This window comes from Canis lupus, chromosome 25 (assembly GCF_011100685.1).
Source record: "Canis lupus familiaris isolate Mischka breed German Shepherd chromosome 25, alternate assembly UU_Cfam_GSD_1.0, whole genome shotgun sequence".
NCBI lineage: Eukaryota > Metazoa > Chordata > Mammalia > Carnivora > Canidae > Canis > Canis lupus.
In genome coordinates, this window is record NC_049246.1 from 45206652 (window position 1) to 45231882 (window position 25231).

General features: G+C 40.4%; 1 protein-coding gene across 7 annotated transcripts in view; it reads right to left on the minus strand.

Moving 5' to 3' along the window:
• The window catches only part of USP40 (ubiquitin specific peptidase 40), a 77507-nt gene extending 55695 nt beyond the window's left edge, over positions 1-21812 (minus strand). For 6 of the 7 annotated variants that reach the window (XR_005378843.1, XM_038574233.1, XM_038574235.1 and 3 more), the window contains exons 1-8: positions 21682-21812; positions 19709-19926; positions 16721-16788; positions 15455-15568; positions 12840-13004; positions 11111-11257; positions 8748-8891; positions 6190-6318 (exon numbers count right to left, since the gene is read on the minus strand). Coding sequence is in view for 6 of the 7 variants with exons in the window: in XM_038574233.1 (XP_038430161.1) it covers positions 6190-6318; positions 8748-8891; positions 11111-11257; positions 12840-13004; positions 15455-15568; positions 16721-16788; positions 19709-19926; positions 21682-21734 (1038 nt within the window). In the remaining variant the exon portion in view is untranslated. The remainder of the gene's footprint in view (positions 1-6189; positions 6319-8747; positions 8892-11110; positions 11258-12839; positions 13005-15454; positions 15569-16720; positions 16789-19708; positions 19927-21681) is intronic. The other variant, XM_038574234.1, reaches the window with a different exon arrangement.
• Between the last annotated feature and the right edge of the window lie 3419 nt (positions 21813-25231).

A 25231-nucleotide genomic window follows, 5' to 3' on the forward strand; every position in this document is an offset into this window, starting at 1 on the left:
GCAGCTTAGTGCTCGATTCTATTTCCTATCATCCAACTCTGCACCCTACTGTATGAAGTTACTCGGGAACATGTCAAAATAAGGTATTTTTATTGATTTTTTTTTTTTACATCTCATCTTGCAAAAGTATTTTAATTTGGCTTACAGCCATAAATACAATAGACCTAATAACACAAGACAAAAATAAAAAGAAATAGCAAAAGAAAATGGTAGACTAAATACAACCATTCTACTGAACAATTACCAAAAATGCTGGGTAAAGTAAACACAACAAAACAAAAAGGCATCTTTTTAAAATACACATTGAATTAGCAAGAGAATATCAGGGAAATCCTCAGAGAACAAGGGAAATGGGAATTCAGGGAGGAAATCCAGAGTTAAGGCCACCAGCTATGACAGCTGACACTGAAACCTGCTGACAGTTTCCACTTTGATGCTCATATAGGATGAGTTTTGGGAGACAAAAACCCAAGTACATCCCAAAGTATAGAGTTAAATGATTGGTTTTCCAAACAACCAGTTCTCCAGTCCTCTGACCCATATGGGGGGCACAATTTGGTTCAGTTCTGATACTAACTTCACACAGTCCTGCAAAACTGATCCCATTTCAGACAATAGCCACAAATGGGGTCCCAGGCCATCTGTACTTCTGCCTGGGTGATTACAAATTTTATGGTTCCTACAACCTCTATTTCAGGTTTGGTAATTTCCCGTAATGCTTAGAGAACCCAGAAACTTATATACATGTCTATAGTTTAGCACAAAGGATATAAATGAATAGCCAGATGAAGATGTACATAGGCTGAGGTCAAGAAAGGCCCCAAGAGGAGCCTCTGTCCCTGTGGAGCCAGGGTGACCACCATTCCTGCATGTGGATGTGTTTGCCAGCCCAGAAGCTCCCTTAATCTCGTTTCAGAGTTTTAATCAAAGTTTCAACATGCAGGCATGACTGATTAACTAAATTCGATCATCAGCCCCTCTTCCTTCCTCAGGTCAGGAGCTGTGGCTAACATCACCAACCCTCTGTACATGGTTGTTTCTTTTGGTGACCAGCCCTCATTCTGAAGATATCTAGGTCACCATCAAGTCATCCATTAGCATGAATTCAATATGCTTGAAAGGGATTCATTATGAACAACAAAAGACATGCTTATCACTTATGAAACCTCAAGGACCTCTATTCCAGGAACTTGGGACAAAGACCAAGTATATACTTTTTTTTTTTAAGATGTATTTATTTTAGAGAGAGAGAGAGTGGGGTCAGGAGTGGCAGAGGGAGAGGGGGAGAGAATCTCAAGCAGACTCCCTGCTGAGAGTGGAGGCCGATGACTGGCTCACTCTTATGACTCATGACATCATGGCTTGACCTGAAATAATGAGTTGGACACTTAACTGACTGAGCCATCCAGGTGCCAAGTATATACTTTTTAATTATACCACAAAAATAGACTTCAGCAGACAGCTAGAAGGAATGAGCTATACTATCTGTATAAACTCGACATAGAAAAAAATCTATGCCACAATAAAGAACAATGAGGAACTGGCTTGCTTTGACCTTGATACTAGATGAAGGTAGAAAAACATCTCTTGGGGCAGCCCACGTGGTTCAGTGGTTTAGCACCGCCTTCAGCCCAGGGCATGATCCTGGAGTCCCGGGATCAAGTCCCACATGGGGCTTCCTGCATGGAGCCTGCTTCTCCCTCTGCCTGTGTCTCTGCCTCTCTCTCTCTTTCTCTCTGTGCCTCTCATGAATAAATAATTGAAATTAAAAAAAAACAACAACCAAAAAACCCAAAAAAACCCATCTCTAATAATTTGTACTCACAAGTAGGTTCTCATGTGCCCATGTGTGTTTGTGGTCCAAATTCATACTAGATGCATGGCTCTAAAACCACTAAGTCCTAAGATCTGATTTTCAAGTTAAGGGTCTGAAGTGACTCCAGGCATGTGGTAGAGACAAACACTTGCCTTTCTTGGAGGAAGGCACTTTCAACTCAACCCCCAAATTACTTTAGTAAATCATGTTCTTAAAAAACCAACCAACCGGGGTGCTTGGGTGGCTCAGTTGGTTAAGCATCTGCCTTCGGCTTAGGTCTCAAACCCAGGATCTTGGAATAGAGCCCCACATTGGACTCCTTGCTCAGCAGGGTGACTGCTTCCCCCTCTCCTTCTGCCTGCAACTCCCCTTGCTTGTGCCGTCAAATAAATAAAGTCTTTTTCTTAAAAAAGACTTTATTTATTCATGAGAGACACACAGAGAGAGGCAGAGACATAGGCAGAGAGAGAAGCAGGCTTCTTGTGCGGAGCCCGATGCGGAACTTGATCCCAGGACCCCAAGATCATGACCTGAGCCAAAGGCAGATGCTCAACCACTGAGCTACCCAGGTGCCCCTAAACAGAATCTTAAAAAACAAAAACCAACCAACCAAGGCTATAGTCTAAAATAACAAAATCACAAGGAAATAAAATCAACAGATATCCAAATAAGACCTACAAAGTCTTCAGATACTATGATTATAAGATTAATAAAATAGCATGTTTAATATGTTTAAAGACATGACTAAGGAATAAGAGATTTAAAAATGGTGCAAGCGCAGAGGCATGCCAGTACTGCCCCTTATCTGACAGGCTGGTACAGATGACAAATAGCCTAGACCCAGTCCTCCTCCACTCTGCCAGTGCCCAACCTTGGCCTTATTGGGAGAGTAGGAACTAGTTCCGGGCTGCCTATTGTGAGTTGCTGTGGAGCCTTCTCTCACCCACTTCTTCAAATGTGCAAGATAATGTTCAAAGTGATACCAACCATCAATGAAGTAAAAAGGCTCTCAGGAAGCAGAAAGCAAAGATCAGTCTCCTTTTCACAGCCAGATCTAGAGTCACATTTTGAATAGTTAAAGGCCTCCATACTAGAAGAAAGGCATCTTCTTCTAGACAAAGAGAGACTGAAATGTTGCCTTTATTATTATTAAGTAAACTCTACCCTTAACATGGGGCTCAAACTTATGACCCTGAGATCAAGAGATGCATGTTCTACCAACTAAGCCAGCCAGGTGCCCTGAAACGCTGCCTTTAAACCAGGGAAAATGATACCTGATTGGTCACGAAAATTGTTTCTTTGCAGATGGTTTCTACTAAAGAACTTCATGAATGCAGGGAACAGCTCCTTGAAAGGGAAGAAGAAATTGCCAAACTATAAGCAGAAAGAACACTATCTGGCTATGCTTAGAATATTTGGAATCCCAGGTCTCTAGACACAAGAAATCTCTCAGGATAATGGTAATAAAAAGACAAGCAGGGTCCAGCAGGTATGCATACTAAAGTTGAAATCCGTAAAGCACTACTCATTATTTGAACACCATAGAACTCTGGATGAAAAAGTAGTGATTGTGGAAGAAGGAAAAAAAATGTAACAAACAGAAAAAAAAATGTAACAAACAGGATGCTTCATAGAAGGCATGAAGGCAAAATATTAAAATATACTAAACACCAATGGAAAGCTATCCTTTGATCATTATTTAAGCCCTGAGGACGACCTTGCTGATATAACAGAGCTTCGAGAGCAGAGCAGTGTGGAGAGTAAAACCAATGAAAGAGTGCCTGTCTGCCCTCCTGAGTCACACACCAGAACCAAAAGAGCCTGATGATGCCAGAAAAGAGTGAATCGATTCTGAGGAAATGGACACGAAAGGGCAAAGACGTCCAAAGAAACACCAGCCAGAATAAAGACATAGAAGGGAGGATCATCGCTTGAGACACACGACCTCACTGCTGTATAAGGCTTCCTCTGTGCATGATCTCAATGATAACCTGGAAAATGAAACTGCAAATAACTATTTTATGCATCAAAGACTGACGATAAATCTAACTATAAAAGTGCTGGAAATCGTACAGTGGCTGAACAAAAGCAGCAAGTGCTTAGGAGAGCAGAGGCATACTCCTCGAGCTGGAAGCAAACCAGGGCAGAAAGTGGGAGCACTTTCCCAGACTAAAGAGACAGGGCAACATTGGGAAGAAAGGTTACACAGATGAAGGCACACCTGGAAAAAAGAAGCCAGGACTATAGTGGGCCAGGCAAAGAAAAGGAATGGGCCACATGATAAATATTTATTAGACCTGTTCACAAGCTTATATCAGAATCTAAAAAAAGCCTTCAACATCATCTTATAGAGAGAATGAAATTAAAGTAATATAATTGGTGGGCAGGAGGGGCGAGGAGGCTGCTCTAGAGAACCTGAGCTCTCTACTACAGGATCCTGGCAACTAAGCAAGCAGCGAAAAAAGGCAGCACTATAGGAATCAGCTCCAATTAGGCACAGAAACCCTGCGGGCAGATCTTCCCTTTATCTGACTGAGAATGTGTCCCACAAACTACTGTCTTGGCAAACGTGGCACAAGCATCTGAAAGTGTTGCTTGTATGGCATTCTCAGCTGAACGAAATGGAAGGTAAAGGGCTGGAAAGAGTGAAACAAGTCTTTCTCCAAAGATGTCTGCAACATAAGAGGGTTTAGGAAGATGGCTGGTTGATAAAAATCAATAATAGTAGTTACTAATGGTAACTACATTTCATAGACTAGCCACAAATAGTCCAAAAAATACAAAGTTCAGACACAGCCCCACAGAACATCTCCCTAGTCAACATCTCCCTGATAAATATCAAACCAAGTCTGACTTTGTGCTCGCCTCGGCAGCACATATACAAACCAAGTCTGACTTCTTTATTATCCAAATGCTTTTTAATATCAAAGTACAATGGATGGAGCATCAGAAATGCAGACAGATGTTCTGAAAAGCAGATGATGCCAACAAAGAGAAAGTGCATCTGGAACACTGCTGGCACCAAGAGAGGCTGTATTACTACATGTGGTGCAACAATTCATTAACAATACCAACTGTCTGACAATCAGGAAGATGTTGTAAATTCTACATCCTACCACAATGGTTTGAACATACATTTCACTGGGACATTTCACTGGGTTTTAGTTACATGTTAGAAAACTGACTGAGAGTTCGGATTTGTTGAGTGACACACTTTGATTCTTCCCATTGCAAATAATTGGAACTAGACTTCCAGGTAGCACTCTCCCTCAGAACATCTGCAAATTCTTAAGAAAAATATCAAAATTTTTTTATAGTAAGCTCTAAAATATGAAAAGATATGTCTGGCTTATATATGCAGGTTCAAAACTCTCCTACTTCTGAGAATGGGTGTTGCATGTGTGTGACAAGCTAATTCTAGAAATGTTCACAGAAGAATAAAAGGCCAAGATTCCTGAAGAATAACACCATATAGGGAGACTTGCTCTACCAGGTATCATGACTTATTATGATGCTTCAAGAGATTAACAATGTGGTATTGGCCTAGGAATAGAAAAAAGAGTCATACATAAACAATTGATAGAACTGGCACTGTGGATTGGTGGGGAAAGAAAGAACTATTCAATAAATGGTAATGGGCAACCGAGTTAAAAAAAAATTACACACCATTCATAGGAAACCATTCCAGAAAGACTGAGAAGTTTTAATGTAAAAGGCAAAACTATAAAACTTTTAGAAGACCATATAGGAGGAAAATTGTTACCATCTTTGGCTGGTGCCATGAAAGACAAAGAGAGGCTGAGGAACAGTTACTAATTACAGGAGCCCTAAGAGAGATGCTAACTCAATATAATGCAGGGCCCTGCACTTGACACTAGAGAGGGGAAGAAAATGCTGTAAAGGATCTGGATGTAAATGCTGTAAGGGATCTGGATGAGTCAACAGTTAGAATCTGAAGATAAACTCTCTATTAGAGTGTAATATCATTTCAATGTTAAAGTTTCTGATTTTGATCTATGCTTATGGAAGGGAACACCCTTGCTCTCAGGAGATAAACACTGAAGGATTTAGAAGGAAAGGAGCCTGGTGTCTTCAGCTTGCCTTAAGATGGCTCAGCACTCATTAGATAATGTGAACTGTGTGTATCTGTTTGCACAAATTGTTAACAACTGATGGACACAGGTGAAGAGTATATATAGGTGTTTCTACTATGCTGGTTGTTTTAAATATGAAACTATTCAGAAATAATCTAAAACTTCTAGCTGTATTTACTTTCTATGCCTATGAAGATTTTCTAGGGTAACTATCTATAATAAATGACAAAAGATAATCCTCACCAAAATAGTAAGACTAGAACTAATCCCTTTGCTTACTTGAAATTGCCAGTTTCCCAGATGATCGACATCTTTAATATACACGTGGTAATGTCCTCCGTAGCAGCCACCTTTGTGTATTATGACTGAGAAGAGCTCATATACATACTCCAAGTCATCCGTGTCACTCTATGAGAAAAAAAGAGCATAAACGGTGATGGTTTAAGTAAAATGGGAAGATACATTACCAGAAAGAAAGAATTTCACTCTTAAAATAAGAGACTTATTATTATTTAAGGATAAATTAATATAAATTTGAACAATTGGCTTTAAATTTAAAAATTTTTAATTCTTAGACTGAAAACAATCATTCATCTAACACTTATCACACAACAACTAAGCAAATTCTGCCTCTTAACCATGAAAACACAGAAAATATTATTTTTATGTTCTTTGCCTAAGATCACATGCACCAAGATGCTATTACAACATGCTCCCCTATGTGTCTGTGATAGTTTTAGCAAGAGAACACTATTTTTGTGTCATATCTACTATGCTGCTTTAGAAATGTGTTCTGTAGCTGTGGAATTGGTCCTGTATCCCAACTAGATGGTCATGCACCTCCAAGTCAGAGCCATACCTATGATCATCCTCTGCACCACAGGAAACTAAGCAATTACCAATATTAGCTGTTTGTTCAGAGGCAGTTTAGTAGGAGGAAAAGGTTCTTTCTTCTATGATCCATCTTTTTTATAAATAATGTGCTCTATAATTATGACTGACCTGATCAGTGAACACTTACACTGACATTAAAAAAAAAAAATCTAAAAAAAAAAAAAAAAATCTACTTTAGGTTAAAAGATCCTTTGCATGTGAATATGTTACTTGAAGGGGTGCCAGTTATCTGAGAAACTTATTTGTTTGAAACATTATAAAGCAAACAGTAATTTTTTTCAATGTCTGGTTCAGGCAAAAGATGAGAGATATAAACGATGTAAAGTGACAATTTTTTTCATTGATACAGAAATCAAAATGTAAAATTATGGTCAATTTCTTAACTAGTACTCAATGTTTTACCTATTTCAATTTTGTAATCTCCAAGTTTGTTAAAATAATGTGACAAACTGTTTTAAAAGGGCTAAATTTTTTCTATATGAGATGATGCATGTTAACTAACTATAGTGTGGTCATTTTGTAATACATGTAAGTCAAACCATCATCCCGTCTACCTTAAATGTACTCAGTGATGTCTGTCAATTATTTCATAATAAAATTGGAAAATTATAAAAGAATTAATTCAATTATCCTGAAAAATTATTATTATTATTACTTTTAAGTAGGCTTCATGCCCAGCATGGAGCCCAACATGGGGCTTAAACTCATGACCCTGAGATTAAGGCCTGAGCTGAGATCAAGAGTCAGATGTTTAACCAACCGAGCCACCCAGGCGCCCCCCAAAACTGTTTAATTCAGGCAGTAAAAGTAGGTGAGGCAAGTATATTAACTTGCTCTGGAAAAACTGTTCATTCTGTATATGCCAATAAAACTCCAAAAAGCTCAGATATCAGGCTTGAAGAAGAGGAAGGCCCATCCATTTAAGAATAAAGGAAATATAACTTTTATACACAGAAACTCAATAGCTAGTTAATAAATGTTCCTTCTGGTCTTGATAAACATATAAATAATGATTTATAATAAATACAACAGTTTCATGGCTCTGATCTTGGCATTTATTGCAATTATATAGAAAATACTTTATTTTTCTTAAGGTTTTTTTTTTTTTTTTTTTTTTTAAAGATTTTATTTATTTATTAGCGACAGAGAGAGAGAGGGGTAGAGACACACAGGCAGAGAGAGAAGCAGGCTCCATGCAGGGAGCCCGACATGGGTCTCGATCTTGGGTCTCCAGGATCACACCCTGGGCTGCAGGTGGCGCCAAACCGCTGTGCCACCGGGGCTGCCCTAGAAAATACTTTAAAATGGCATTTTAAATATTTTAAAATCGTACGTTGATTGTATCATTAATTTGTTTTCAAAACTTTCCTGTGATTCAAGGATTATAAATTCTAGTGAAATTCCAATTATCTATTCACTTTCTAGATGTGTAATTCATTATTGCATCTCATGTAAACTAAATCCAAATAGCAAAGTACTTAATTAATGGTAATTTCTCCTTAATGTAGGGTTATTTCTTATTTTGTTCTTAATTTTTCCTTTAAGATTTTTTTCAAGGAGAGTTTAATAAAAAGAACTGAAAAAAATTCATACTTTGGAAATTCAAAAGGACTGTAATAAACCAGTAGTTCTCAGCCGGCACTGATTTTTACCCATATCCTCCCCCAGGAGACATGGACATTTGGCACAGTCTGGATATTTTTGTCACTACTGAGGGTGGTGTGGCAGGGTTGCTACTGTCATTCAGTGGGCAGAGGCCAGGAATGTAGCTTAAAATCCTACAATGTATGGAATACAGCACCCACAGCAAAGAATTACCCAACTCAAAATATTAACAGTGCCAGGTGGAAATATTCTGCAATAAGCCAACCAGAAACCAGGTCAATTAAATATTCAATCTTGAGAGGAGAAAAGAAAGAATTTCACAATAAAATTGTTCAAACCTGTTCACAGAAAGGCTTGAAATTGATCCGGAGAGGGAATGTGTAACAGCTAGTTTCCTTGTATCGTTCACGCTTCACAAAATCGAAATTAAATCTTAATAATGAAACAGTAAGAAAGGGAGGCAGCTTACGTAATTTGGCCGACTGTTGAAAGAAAAAATTTTAAAGTTTTTTTTAAAAGCAGAGTTAGAGAAAAGAATACATAATGTTTCTTAAGATATGAAAAAGCAACCTGTGATGCAGTTTTAAGAGAAATGTGTCCTTCAATCATATAAATTCATCTCCTTGGACTGAAGTCAGCTCTTAATATGAATTCATCTATTTCATGGGACTAAGGGTGATACTGCTCATTTATGTTAACAACTAAAAACGTACAACCCAAATTTATGTTTGTAGTGTTGATACCCTAAAATCAAAGGTGTCCGATGAGCATGTGTCACTGGTGCTCGCTCTGCTAACACAGCTCCTTCCCTGTGAGTTCTGGCCTTTCACCTACCTCCATGGTGCCTCCACTTTGCCCAGCATGCCCTTTATTCACAAAGAACTGCAGCTCTTCACCTGGGACCTATGGACCGGTTTCAGCGGATCTGAACCTTTGATATTATATGGTCTGCACAAATGTGTTTTTGTGGGGAGAAGATCCACAGCTTTCATTCGACTTTCAAAGGGCTCTCACCCCCCAAACGTTAAGATCCATTGATTGGGGTTTTACAATGACTGTCCTTAAAAGCAAGTAAAAGTTATTTTTTATTTCCTTCCTTTAAAACAAAACACTAAATTAAGCTGCTTTTTATTTAAAAGTCATCAGCTTTCCCCAACTTCCTAGCACTAATGGTATGCTGGGTAGGGGGTGGCCAAAAAAATCCTTTCCATCTGTAAAGTCGTCCTTAATTATATTATCTTTACATATATATATCTAATGTTCCTAAAAATGTATTTAAAATGATTCCACAAATTGGGGGTTAAAAAAAGTTAAGTGAAAAAACAGCTATTATAACATGGCAGATTTTCCAACAAGTTAAAAAAAAATACATCTAAAAATTCTGAGTATCTCATCTATACTATGGCTGAGAAAAGACTGCTCAGAATAAGAAAATCTATGTTAATTTAGGTAGCACAACCACATGGAAATTTAGAGTGCAATTTTAAAAGTACTGAGATGAAAAAATTTCCACTGAAAAAGAATTAAATTAAACCAAAACATAAAAAGTACATGCAAGAACTGCTTTTGTTGAGCTAAAGGTTGTTTTACCAATGTGCAAATTAAGTTCAATAAAACTAAGAACACGTTTAAGTATCCTTCCAAGAATTTTCATCTGCTGAGTTTTAGATTTGTTAGATCATAATTGTAACACCAAAGGTGAAATACAAAATAAATAAGCAAAAAATAAACTTCTTTATTTGTGTGTCACAAATAGGCAAAGGCTGAATGGAAATACATATTAAACAATGTAAAATTCACCCTGTGGTTTCAAATCCTATTGGGAAAGCTACCGGCATGGAGGAATTTTTTTTTAGTTTTTTTTTTTTTTTTTTTTTAAACATTCTCACAACCTCCAGGATCTAAATCAATATTGTGTGTTATCTGAATCAGTCCTCATTTTGTTTGACGCAAAATTCAGTAAGTGTCAGCTCTAGGAATGGTGCTCTCTGCCATGCAGGTCAGTGCAAAAACTCATCTTATGTGATAGCTCTATATGCCAGTGCCCAGTAACCACTGACTAGAAAGCCCATCACATCATCTGGCAGCAGTGAAATAGTAAGGCTTGTCCTCCTTTCATCCTTATAGTAAGAAACCCAGAGGTACCCTGTCTAGCCCTTTAACTGGCAAGATGAGCATTTCCCACTAGGGGAAGGGATTGGGGCATATTAGATTTGCAAGTCAGGGAGGGTGTATCTATCAATATTGTAAAATAATCTCATGTGCAGAAAATGAAGCCCTTTTTTTGCAGTAGTAAGCAAAAAAAGGAAAGCTCAACGAGTTTCTTGGGAGAAATAAAAACATATCACCTTATTCCTAATGGTACTTTGCCAAAAGCAAGGATACGGGGAGTTTATTTTAAAAAGGTATATTTAAGAAACACTGAGGTACAAATAAATTTTTCCTGGAGAAAAAAAAGTTGAGAGAATTATTAGATTGAAAGCTTAAAAGAATTCTTGATAGTACAAAATTAAAATACAGATATGTAGAATGTAAATGTCTTTTCTTAGTCTAAAGTCTAAATGTCTAAATCCTTAGTTGCAATTAAGAGCTTCATGTGTATCTTCCAGACTTTTTCATACAAGCTGACTTCACGTGACAACACTTCATGCTACCAAGGACTGTGTGCGCCCCCTGAAAGGCAGCAGGTATCTATCCTTACCTTTGCAGCTTTAACCAGCTTGTCACAAGTCCCACAGTGGTATAAGTTGTCACAGTCAAAAACTTCCTCTTCTACATACATGTTCCAGAGGGCATCTTCCAAACTTGACACATTTTTGACTGCTACGGTTAGATCTAGGAAGTCTTCCTGAAATACACATGAATATAATATTGGAAAAGCAATCTCACAGCAGTTCACAAACATATCACCAACTCCTACATATATTGGGAATAACGGATAACTTTTCCGTAAAACACTGTATGTTTAAAGATAAAGATACTGCGAAATTCATCACACAAAATTACCTTAAATCTAATTACAATTTGGCTTAAAATAGGTCAGGAACTAGTTCCTAAGTTCCTGTAGCTATAATAAAAGCTATTTTAGTGGGAAATAAAACAAACCACTGGGCACACATCTGACCCAAGTGTGCAGTGCCTATTAGTTGTCTCTAGACTAGAGCAGCATGGGCAGGGCGGATTAATGTAAACCCCGCTTCCTCCTCTTCTGCTAGCGCTGGTTTAAGATATACCAAGGAAGTTCTAAGAAAAAAATTATTCTGAGCCAGGATAAAAAGGTATTTTTATGAAAATTAAGAGGAGAGTATTTTGTAAACAGGAGTCTAGCGACACTACTATAACTACATTTGAATTACAACTTACTTATAGTAATACACACTTAAAATCTGACAAGCTTAAATCATTCACAGTTTTATGTGTGTGCTTAGCGTTCCTCTAAGGAGTTATTACAGGGACTGTAAAATAATAAAACTCTATCTAGTTCATGGTGGAAATCTAAAGTAATACAAGCAACACTTATATGTAATGTATAATATGTATGTATGAAAAATTAATGTTGAAAATATGTGTCTTCATATATATGATTTCTTGAAATTTCTTTGTGAATTATTATAGTTAAGTCAATCATGTGGTAACCCAAAAACACACATCTTAATATTTCCAAACTAGGCTGACCAAACCTTCTAGTAGAACAGGCAAAAAGGACCAAAAAGGACCAGGAAGCATTTTTTATCCCCAACTCTTTCATAGAAAATAGAAAAAGTATACATACTCAAAAAAGCAATTAATGCAAAATTTAGAAAATGGCATATAGGTTTTTACTCATACAGTCAAACACAGCAATTTTCTCTAACTCTTGCCATAACAAACAGAGATTTTTATTGAGGGACAACTGTTCAGTGATGCAAACAGGCGCTGTACAAGATTTATAGAGCAAGCAGAGATTATTTTATGTCATGAGCAAATTTCCAATATCTAATTTCCGATGAGATTAAATGGACAACATAAACTCATACGTACAGATAAACTTTCTGAGGGACGTTAATTAATGAAACCCAATATTTAATTATAGACATTTATCAATGTAAACATCCCTTAGTATTCTCTATTACTTCCTTAATTAACTTTTGTTATAATACCCCACCAACTATAATCTTGGCTTTTCTCATGTGGGCATAGATCTCTACTTATAAACGTGCCCCAAATATATTTTCTAATATCAGAGTACTTTGCTTCTTTCAGTTTATATGAAGAAAGCTGGACTGTAAGTTGAGGATTGAGGTGTAATTACAGTAAAAGAAAAAAACGTAAAAAGGTTATTTCTAGTAACAAACACTTCACTCCTTATGTGGTATTACAGATCAAAGGTTTAAGTACGTGTGTTACAACTTACAATAAAACTTATTACTACAACACGCTTGCATATTCACCTGCTTTTCACTGACATTCTTACACTCTTTACAAACAACCTGGTTAACAACGGTTCCATGATACAGACGATTGATGAGGTCATGGCCGGAGGTCCCGACTAAAGAGGTTTCCAAAGCACTAAAGAGAATTCGATTCAGTTCCTGCACATCATGTTGCCTCATTTCCTATAAAACAGGTAACTTTTAAATGTAATTTGGTGCTTCAGATTTTTAAAAACAGATTTTTAAAGTGGTATTAGTTAAAAAAAAAAACAAAAAAACAAAACAACACAAGACTTATCTAGAAATCCAAAGGTCAAGCTTCAATCAAATAATAAGGATGACTAAGCTACATGAACTGAGACCATGTTAAGAGATCACTGCTACTCTGATTTTCACTCCAAAATGAAAATACGAATAGGTGGCATTCAGGGTGTACATATAACTGAACTCGCTTGAAAACAGGAAAGTGCTTTTATGCGTGTGGGACACCACGCACGTGGCCATGCCACAGGGGACGGGGGAAACACAACGGTCAAAGAGTAGTCTCTAAGAGCTGGCAGCGTAGGTGAAGTCTCACATCAGGGGATCTGAATGAGCAGCATTTGAGAAGAACCAGAATTTTGCTCGCACATAAAGACCCACTAACAGAAAGCTGAGAAAAATTCTGATGGCACCTGCTTCACTCCATCATGAGTCACACAACTATGTGTGAAGAAGAGACTGATCGCCTTCAGAACGACAGATAAATGGGAACTGGGGGAGGCCACCAACACTCAGAAGCAGAGCTGAGTTAGGGGAGCAGTGGGAGGGAGGGGGGAACCAGGAGACGAGGTCATGGGAACCGGTGGGAGCTGCTGCTTTGAGTGGGGCATGAGTGCTCCTGAGAGCCCATGGTGAGCAGAGAGGTGTCTCTAGGAACCTGGAATGTGGAGGTAATGAGCAACTTTGACAGGAAAGGTAGAAAGGAGGTAGAGTAGCAATGAAAGGTGAAGTATAGACCACAAGGGAGGACAATTTTAATGAAAACTTTCACAGAAAAAAAAGCTGATGAAGTGGATGACATCCGGAGCAAAAGTGGGCCTCGGGATCTTGTTTGTTAACATACAAGCCACTGGAAGATGTGAATTTCTCCAGTATAACTGGCTCTGGAGGGAACTTGTGCAAGTTTTCAAGCTGTTTCTGAACAATTCTAAGTTTGGAAAAGGTGCTTCTGAGTCCCTCTCTACCAGTCCTAGCAGGTTTCTGGAGGGATTTTATTTAGGAATTAATAAATAAGTAAGGTTTTCACTGCTCTAAGAGTACGAAATGAGTGACTCAAAGGAAGCTCAGGATCAAAAAGGCAAATCCTTCTGCTGATGACAAGATTAAAAAAAACAATGTGGCCATCACTCCAGTAAGATACTACTTGACAATAAAATGGAGTCTGACATATACTATATAAGGGGCTTGAATTGTGAAAACAGGATTTCAAGTGAAAGAAGTCAGTTTCAAAAGATCTCATATCCCATGATTCCATTTCTGCAAAATGTCCAGAACAGGCAAATCCGTCAAGGTAGAAAGGGGGTGAGTGGTTGCCAGAGTCTGGGGGTCAGTGACTACCAAGAGTATGGGGCTTCTTTCGAGGGGTGTGTGAAATGTTCTAAAATCGATTTCTGTGGTGGTTGTAACAACTCTGTGAATACACCAAACTGCTGACTTGTACCTTGAAGGGTGAATCTTCTTGTATGTGAATCGTATCTCAACAGAGTGGCCATTTTTAACACTTTCTTGTTTTAAAGGGAAGAATTAACCCTTAGCACCTCCACACCAGAAACTTAACTGTGTGATACCCCATTTTCTTCAAAGCCCACAGCATCATCTGATTTAGGAGTCTTCCCTGCAGGGAGACCGGAGTGTAAACTTTATTTTTGAAGGCAATATAACATTTATTCTTGCCATTGCCTCTTTAATATCTGTGATAGTCTCCCACACCTCTCTTTTGCAAGAACACATCGGTTCCATGAAAAAAATCGCAGCCTATCAGTATTGACAAGCACCTTTACTCACTGCTGACATGTTCAGTGTTTGCATAGAGTGAAGCACCCTTTAGAAACATCCAATGGAAAATGGGAGAGCATCCATACACAGGAGGATACAGGAACAAAGTGAAGAGAGTCCAGAGAGGAGCAGGACAGGGAAAATGAAAAGACCTGCCAAGAACGTTTGCACCTTTCGCTTGAAGCAAGTGTTCCAGTGAGGATACCCAGACTCAAACACAAAAGCACGTCATAAAGGCAGACAGAATTATTGCCGGTCAGCTTTTTGAGCTGATTAGCAGTTTGTTATATACATGCCAGTTTCTCTGTAGCAGATGTTGTATCCCAACTAGGCTTTATCAAGGGTTGAAGCTGTAAAAGCCAGCTCTTGTTACTTCTCCCTGCACCCACAACCCTCTCTCCCATGCCAAATCATACCCGTCCATAAAATCCTGCACAGAGCAAGTTCTGGCTTGTAGTTACTTAACATGGGAAGTAACTATTTCAACTACTTCTTGAGATCCTAAGACAAAAATTAGAGGTTAGATAATGTTATTAAGCCAGCGTTTACTCTCTGTTGCTGAGAACTTTGCTCCTTGGAGAAGCCGACCTTCATACCTCATTGCTGGTCCACCCGAAGCTGTCTGTGAGGTCGGCTGTGGATGCTGCATCCTGGTCTAAGAGCAGAAGTTGGGCAAACAACCGTTGTAACTGTAAAGGTATGATCCGAACCTGAACGAAAGGTAAATGCATTTCTAAATGAAATGTTGGTGTTGCCTGGGATGTTTCAAAAGAACTGCAAAAGAGTTTTCTCTTCTCTTCTAGTTCATTCAGTTCAATCAGGAAACGGTTTGTAACTATTACACAGGGTGAAGTAAGACTCACTTTTCTTTTAAAAATTCTAATTCAATCTAAAAAAGTTTTAGTGATCTGGATTTTTCTGCCTTGACACAGTACAGATCAATATGAGCACCCACATAGGCCCTAAGAGACTCCATGATCCATTACCGCCAGTCATTTCAGTCTCTCCTAGTTCACTTCTCCTCTGAAACTTCTCAGAGACACACCCCCGTGAGGAATCTCCTGGTCATGACTTCTACTCACTGTGGAGTCTGGATACCTCACAGGGGAACGGGGCTGGCTGCACCTGCCTCACCATCTTCCTGCCTTACTTGGTGTGGGGAGGGGGAGGGTTAGGGCAGGCAGAGAAGATGCTCAGAGCCTGGTGGGCAGACTGGACTTTTGTAGCTAAAGTGAGAATAAGACTTTAGATACTTTTACGGCAATTTGACGTTGCCACCACATTTTTTATCGTATCTTGCAGAGTATGATCTGCAAGAGACTGGGAACAAAAGGAAATACTCAAAAACTGGCTCTTTGCAACACAGGTGGTTTGAGAAGAGCTGGGCCGGACTACAGAAGACTTCTATTAAGAAGTGCAGATTTTAGCCTGAAAGCAATAAACTTAACGGTATTCAAAGCCAGGAAGAACAAGATTAGAGATGTTCTTAAAATACGATTTGCTCACTCAGCTTATTTCCAGAATACCAAAATGAAAGAACACCCGTCTCTACTTTCTGTTGTTACAAATACGTGCATGAAGATTTTCTGGTAGGCTAGTGTTGGGTCAGCTGCAAATATCTTCTTGACCAACCTAGGTCCATAAAGCAGTAGCAGCACTATATTTGAAGTAATTCTTTTTGGAAGGAAGATTCTATTACTAGTCGGTATACAGGCCATGTGACTTTTTGAAAATAAAGATTAATATTCGGTAATTGATAAAATTATGAATTTCTATGATTAAGGAACTTAATTCCTTCCTTAAAAAAAACACGTTTCTTCAATACCCCCCCAAAAAGACCTTGTGAATCGTAGATTTAATACCTTTGCATCAGGTTTATCCTTATCCTCAAATGAACCAAGCTCTTCTGGGCCAAGGGAAAATAAAGCTTCTAAACAAAACATAGAATCAGAGACATAAATGACATTATTTCATTTTTAAAAACTGTTCTAGAAAGCCAAAGCCTCCAGTAAATAAAATCTGTTAAATATTCAGAAGTATGATTGTGGCAGTAAACAGTTACTCTACACATTTTACTTCCTGATAACATTACTTTTAACCACTGAGTCCATAACGTAGCACGCTAAGTTTTCAGCAAAGATCTATAAAAGGAAAACTATGCTTATAAAAATAAAAACATCAGAAATCTTTGATGGCTTCCCATTGTCTAAGGCAGTGGGTCCCAAAAGCCACATGAGGAAATACACAATATATAACAGTATCACATGTGTTCATTTATAAGCCACATGTGAGGTTTCCAACCCTCCTTTCAAGAGAAAAGGTCATCTTTAACCTGAGCCCACTCCCTTCCTTTTTTTGGTAAAAGAATTTCTGTGTTAAGGTAATAACAGATGGTAGTGACCTTACCTGGAAAAATAAGTTGGTAACCCAGGGCCAGTCTCCACAATTGTTTTATACTTCCAAATCTGGGCATGCTGCCCACTGGTACATATGTGAATCTTTTTTTTTTTTTTTAAGATTTTATTTATTTATTCATGAGAGAGACACAGAGAGAGAGAGAGGCAGAGACACAGGCAGAGGGAGAAGCAGGCTCCACGCAGAGAGCCTGATGTGGGACTCGATCCTGGGTCTCCAGGATCATGCCCTGGGCTGCAGGCGGTGCTAAACCGCTGCGCCACTGGGGCTGCCCGACATATGTGAATCTTATGGGAAGTTTGTACTCAAACTAGATGGGAACTCCTACTAGGAAACTTTGACCTACTCCAGGGAGAGAAGGGATGGGATAGGTACTGTCTCCCTCTGAAAACCACTGCTACCCTGATGATTACTGCTGTAAATGTTATATTCCTCCTAGAGCTCCTGGCAGGAACCGGGAAGAAATGAGCTACAAACATAAAGGTTAAAGCATAAAACCATACAAGGACTTTTATAATCATTTCCCACTACTCTTACCCATCCTGAACCAGTACAGTGGAACCCAATCCAGCCCTACCGACTCAAGATACCTTCCAAAAAAGTTTCAGAATTCTTCCCACCAGTATCCGCTAATTTTTACCCTTTCTAAATTATATCTCCACTTTAGTAAGCATCAGGATTCATGTGTAGCCTCACATGGAATGCATAGGCCACACTAAGATACAAGCCCATATGTCTGGCCAACGATCTCCTTTGCTGAGAGTAAGATGGCCTGGGCTCTTGCTCAGTGACCTCTCTACTCAGCCCTATCCTCGCTCAGTGGCCCTCTCTGTGACCTGAACTGCTTGTCCACCAAACACCTTTCTCAGTCTCTCTTTACTCTTTTTAAAAATTTTATTTACTTATTTGACAGAGAGACAAAAAGCAGGAGAGAGAGCACAAGTAGACAAACCGGCAGGAAGAGGGAGAGGGAGAAGCAGGCTTCCCACGGAGCAGAGAGCCCGACTTGGGGCTTAATCCCAGGACATGGGGATCATGACCTGAGCTGAAAGGCAGATGCTTAACCGACTGAGCCACCCAGGTACCCCTCTCAGTCTCTTTTTAAGGCTACTTTTCTACTATATGAAAACTTGGACAACTTTTACACTCCCTAGGAATCTTTTGAAATTTATGTTGAAAATTTCTAATGGTGGAATAACTGAGTATTTTTACAGAGAGGATGAGGTCCTAGACCAATAGCACCATTATGAAATCCCACATGCGTTTAATCCATTAGATTGGCCCTGGGAAGGGGACAATGGTAAATATTTACTAAATCTCTGGAGAAGTCTTTCTAAGCTTAGAAGCAACAGAAAATGTCAGAATATTTGCTGAATTTGGTAGTGATGGGAAGAGGGATGAGATACTGGATGCAGGATGAGCCAGATTGTCTGTCCTTAGTATATGGAGATGCTGTGGAGAGCTGAGCCAGTCATGCAGCTTAGTGGCTGAAGGCCCCAATCAGGGCCCTATGCAGATAATGTTCACAGTGAAATCAAGGGCTCACGGAGACTAAGATCCTTGTGGAGGAAGCTAGTTTGCAGAGATAGGCATGAGACAAACATATAGAGAAAAAAAGGGGCAAGAAATCAAGGGTTCCATGAGGTCAGGCTGGCTTCCTATAGGTGATTTCAAGGAGATTCCCCTATATTCTTACAGTAAATCCCCCTTTCAATTGAGCTAATATGAGTGTGTTTCTGTTCCTTATGCACGGTCCGTCGTCTAACATCTTGGTCTCTGGAATTTCAAGATTTTAGAAAGGTAATATGAAGAAGGGGTCATATAGGTTAACATTACATCCTAGCAGAGACTGGGAAAAACAGTATCCATTAATCAAAGAGTTAATATTCCTATTATAAACATATAAATATCCACCTAAGTGAGATAAACAACCTCACATCAGGTCAGGTTCCAACACCAAACAAGTTCAGATCAGGATGTTGCAATGTCCTGGATTTCAGAATTGCTGATCAATGATTGTGGACTGTATAAATGACACCCCATCCCCACTCCAAAAGGCGGGATAGAATTCTTTTGGGTAACTCTGGCTGGAGCGTTTACTACTTTAGAGAAATTTTAAAACTCAGAAATACAAATAGCATAACGATAACGAAGGCAGGCAAAACTCTTTATGCTGTATGTGAAATTATAGGCATTAGAAATCCATTGCCTTATTTGTTTGTTACTACAAATTACTGTGATTGCACAGAATATATTTAAGGTAATGTAAGCTTCGCATTCCCTTACAGAGAGAATTACCAATTTATTTCTTACGTTAGCAACAATGAACACATACCGTGGGACACACCTTTAACATAATTTATAACTTTGCATAATTGATTACATGGAGAGAGAAGGGTACATATTACTAATCAAAAGCATGTAACACAGCATACCTCTGAATTCAGGTGTGAAATGAAGAGTCTGAAGAAGGGAATTAAGGTAACAGGTTCCACCCTGATTCCTAATTCCGCTTAAATTGGTGAATTCTCTAGGAGCCGGTGGCTCCAACCCTTTGGTCTTTAATTTCTTCTCCCTTCCATACTGAAAATCTGACACAGTGGAATAATCTTCTTCAAACAGATCCCCAAACATTGTGAAACTAAGCAGTGCCCTTAAAAAAAAATAGGGCATGTTATTTAAATGCTTTAAAAAAAATTTTTTTTATTGGAGTTCAATTTGCCAACATTTAGCATAACACCCAATGCTCATCCCATCAAGTGCCCCCTCAGTCCCCGTCACCCAGTCACTCCAACCCCCCGCCCACCTCCCCTTCCATCACCCCTTGTTCGTTTCCCAGAGTTAGGTCTCTCTCATGTTCTGTCTCCCTTTCTGATATTTTCACTCATTTTCTCTCCTTTCCCTTTATTCCCTTTCACTATTTTTTTTTTTTTTTTTTTTAGATTTTTATTTATTTATTCATGAGAGACACAAAGAGAGGCAAAGGCAGAGGCAGAGGGAGAGGCAGGCTCCATGCAGGGAGGCCGACGTGGGACTCGATCCCAGGTCTCCAGGATCACGCCCTGGGTTGAAGGCAGCACTAAACCACTGAGCCACCCAGCCTGCCCCCCTTTCATTATTTTTATATTCCCCAAATGAGACCATATAACATTTATCCTTCTCTGACTGACTTATCTCACTCAGCATAATACCCTCCAGTTCCACCCACGTCGAAGCAAATGGTGGGTATTTGTCGTTTCTAATGGCTGAGTCACATTCCACTGTGTACATAGACCACATCTTCTTTATTCACTCATCCTACAAACATTCCACACATCTCCCGATATTATATGTGGGAGCTTCCATCAGAAAGTTCATCAGGTCTGGGCTTTGGAGACCGCAAGACCTCGATTTTTCTCATCTGTGCTCCACACTCCCTGCGTGACCTCAGGCAAGTCACTTAAACCTTTGTTCTTATAGGTCAAATGGGTTTAAATGACCTACCATGCAGGGTCATTTAAACCCAACAAGAGACTTTTATTTATTTATTTTTTTTAAGAAAGGCACTTGGTGCACAGGGTTTGGCTCACAATAATAATAATAATAATAATAATAATAATAAACAGCTGCTTTTACCAAAAAAAAAAAAAAATCCTATTGATATATATCCCTGGTGAAAAAAAAAGAAAGAAAAAACCCCTCTTTACACCTCCTGTCCTGTCCCGCCGGGGTGGCAAAGCCAAACCCTAGACTCTTGAGGGTTGTTGACAAGGGCTTGGGGACCATCAATCAGATCCTGAAATCTCAGCTTCTCACTTCTTGCACCAGATTATGGCACTCAAAGGGATGAAATGGAACAAACTCCTCTTTACAGCAGCTGAGTACTGCATCCCGAAGCTGGAGAGCCCCAAGGAGAGGTTCCCGGGGTGGGGGTGGGGGTGGGGGTGGGGGTGGGGGATGCCGATACAACCCAGGAGCCTCAAGGGCCTCCGCCTGGCCTGGGGTGACGCCTGGGGTGATGCCAACGGCGGCCGCTCACGCCCCCTCCCGTGAGCAGGAGGGCCCCTGGGAGACGGCAAATGCAAAGCGCCCAGCACAGGTCCTAAGGGACAGGAAGCCCTGAAATGCAATATATTCCTTTGCAACCCGTTCCTCGGGAGGCACAAAAAATGGAAGTTGGTTGGAAGTCCGGCCTCGAGTTCGTGGTCTGGATTGCGGTTCCCCCCGTCCCAGGCCCTCCAGCCCCGCAGCCCCGCAGGCCGCCACGGGGCCCAGGGGCGCGAGGAGGCGCAGGGTCCGCGGGCCGGGGACAGCTGACCCGACCCCCCGAGGCAGCCCCTCGCCCCACCGTCCTCAGGCGTGCCGCCCACCGCGCCCCCGCGCCTCCCGCGGCCCCACCCCGAGAGCCCCACTGCCGAGCCCCACTTACTGCCTCCAGCCCAGCCCCACGAGCCGGCCCAACCCCACGTTCGAAACAAACATACGCGCCCCAACTGGGCGCAGCCATGCTGGCGGGGGCCATTTATGGAAGGCGCGCACTACGTTTCCCAGGATGCCCGGCGGGAGCGCCGGCCCGCCGCGCGAGGCCTTGTGGGCAATGTAGTTCTTTCGCCCGCAGAGTTCGGGAGTCCAGGGATGGGAGGGCTCGGTGCGGGTCCTCTCGGGCGGCCCGCGACGCACGCATTCATTTTTATTTTATTATTTTATTTATTTTATTTATTTTATTTTATTTTATTTTATTTTATTATTTTATTTATTTTATTTTATTTTATTATTTTATTTTATTTTATTTATTTATTTATATATTTTTTATTTTATTATTTTATTTTTATTTATTTTATTTTATTTTATTTTTTATTTTATTTATTTTATTTTTATTTTATTTTATTATTTTATTTTAGATTTATTTTATTTTAATTAATTAATTTATTTATTTATTTATTCATGATAGACACAGAGAAAGAGAGAAAGAGGCAGACGCAGGCAAAGGGAGAAGCAGGCTCCATGCAGGGAGCCCGACGCGGGACTCGATCCCACGACTCCAGGATCACACCCTGGGCGGAAGGCAGCGCTAAACCGGGCTGCCCACATTTTAGAGTTTATACCCACTACTGTTCGCCCTCCAAAACTGTCTCTTGGCACGTTAACCTAAACATTGGAAACTGTAGGGCTTCAAGTTTGCCACGCTCTTCCAAAGACATTTTCCAAATGTGTCACCAGTGAAACGTGTTCCAGGTGCCCCTAAACCTGTGCAACATCCTCAGTGTTTCTTTTGTCTGCAGCAGCTCCGAGAAGCCTACACAGGAGTCCATAAAAACCTCACGTTTTCCTCTCGCCCCACCTCAACACCTTTAGTGAACTATTTCACGGGCTTCTCCTTAGGTTCTACTCTGGCATCTCCCCTGTTCCAGTCCAGTCTCCATCCAGGAATGAAGGAGCAAAACAGGGAGAACGCATCGTTTTTATTTCAGCGAAAGGTTGGAGGGATTGAGAACAGCTGTGGTCATAGATGCGGTGGCAAGGCAGGTGAATCCTCAGGGATTTGTACTTAGACCATTGATTTTAGGGAGATTCTCATGGCTGCACTGTTAAGGAAGTGTTGGTAGGGAAAGTGCTGGGGACAGGACCAGCTAGGAGGCTCCTGGTCGAGGACAGGAAGCCACTGTGGGGTGGCTGCTCCCACTAATCACCAGTCATCCCTCGGGTACTTTGGCAGCCTCCTCTTTATGACTCTGCCCCACAGCTCCTTGGCATTCTATCCTACCCTTTGCTTCTCCGTTGCCTGCTGTGCTTCATACCTCTCTTCCTAAAAGTAGATCTTCCTCAACCTTCCATTCCCTGACCAAGAATGAATGTGAGAAGGTTAGCTCCAGGAAGACACAGGCTCTCTGTTCTACAGAGCTGTATCCCAGCCTCCTCAACGCTTCCTGGCTCATTACAGGCTTGCATTGATTGATTGATTGATTGATTCGACAGAGAGAGAATGCACAAGCAAGGGGAGGGGCAGAGGAAGAGGGAGAAGCAGGCTCTTCACTAAGCAGGGAGTCCAATACAGGACTTGATTCCAGGACCCTGGGATCATGACCTGAGCCCAAGGCCAACGCTTAACTGACTGAGCCACCCAGGTGCCCCTCTTTATAGGTTTTTAATAAATATTTGTTGGGTGAATGGCCTGTTAACATCACCATCCTTCTCCTCATCCAGCATCAAAGTCTTGCAGCTATACTTGAAATTTAATCTTTTGTGCATGAAGTCAACCATTTGTGACTCAAAGTGTGGCCTGGACACTGCTTCTTTCATTTCTCTCTCTGCCCATCAGTCCCTTACCGAGCCTCAGCTACATTAGGACGACAGCCTTCTCAGTGGAATCCCATTTATTTGTCCCACTCTATACTACATCACTATGAGATCCATCCTGAGATCACGTTTTCTACCCAGAAACTTCAGTGTTACCCCAGTGTCTACTGTAGAAACTCCTCATTTTGATGTTCTTAGTCCACTGTGGTCCCAACACTCTTCATGCTGTATTTCTCAACACTTCTCTGTTTTCTAGTTAACGTGTTTCCAAGTGTGCCATCTGCCTTCCTGCTTCTGTGACCTGATTCACATTGTCCTCTCTGTGAGGGATGTTTGTCTTCCCAGACCCTTCCTTCCTTGCCTTCAGTGAAAGCCTGTCTCCAATTCTAACTCATCCATAAAAGTTTTCCAGATCTCTAAACAAGATCTGACCTTTTCTTTCATTAAGACTTCAGGATTACATGTAACTCTCTTGTAACCCATAAATCTGGCAAAATCACATCTGATCATTGTGTCAGTATCTCCAAGTCAGGGATGGTTGTACCTTATCTGTCCTGTTGCCCCTATGGCAGTTAACATTAAAAATATTAGTTGCATTATCATTAATAATACTGATATATGGTTTGGTAGTTTATGGTGAAGTTTCAGAATTTTTAAGGGATTTATTTATTTTATTTATTTATTTTTTTTTAGGGATTTATTTTTTTATTTATGACAGAGACAGCACATGTGAGTGCATGTGAATGGGAGGCGGGGCAAAGGGAGAGGGAGAGAATTCTCAAGCAGACTCCATACCAAAGTGGAGGCCTGATGCTGGGCTTGATCCCAGGACACTGGGATCATGACCTGAGCTGAAATCAATAGTTGGATGCTTCACTGACTGAGCTACCCAGGCACTCCTTTATGGTGAAATTTTAAATCCTTTATTTGCTCCCCAGAAAATTTGAGTTGAACCTATAAAAGTATTGACCAGACTCTGGGCTCATGAAGGTTTCACCCAGTATTTCAACTAAGTGAGGTGCTGTGCAAGAAAGGTTAATGATACTTTTATTTATTTATTTTTAAAGATTTTATTTATTTGACAGAGAGAGAGAGAGCACAACTGGGGGCAGGGAGAGAGAAGCAGACTGTTTGCTGAGCAGGGAGCCCCATGTGGGGCTAAATCCCAAGACCCTGGGATCATGACCTGAGCGGAAGGCAGATGTTTAACCAACTGAACCACCCAGGTGCCCAATGATGCTTTTAAAAAGTTGTGAGCATTTATACTGCAGATAGTTTCTATGCATTATCTCATTTAATTCTCATAACGATGCCCCATGGTGGGAACTGATATCATTCCCATTCTATAGGGGAGGAGACTGATGTCCTGGGAGATGCACAATTCCTACAAAGTTACACAGTAAATCTCTAACTAAGATTTGAGTCCTGGTGATCTGGCTCTAGGGTTTGCACTCTTAACCACTGGTTCTACACTGCCTCTTTAAAGCCAGTCACCTGCTTGCTGGTTTGTCATCCTCTCTACTTCCTTCCCTTCGTTCCTTCTGCAAATACTAATGAGCCCTTGCCCTGTGTCTAGCACTGGTGATATTACAAAGAGTGAGACAGATATTGTGGCAGCACAGTTACCAGCCTGTCCAATATGTTTCTCTTCTTCTTCCATACCAACAGACCCCCAATGTTAT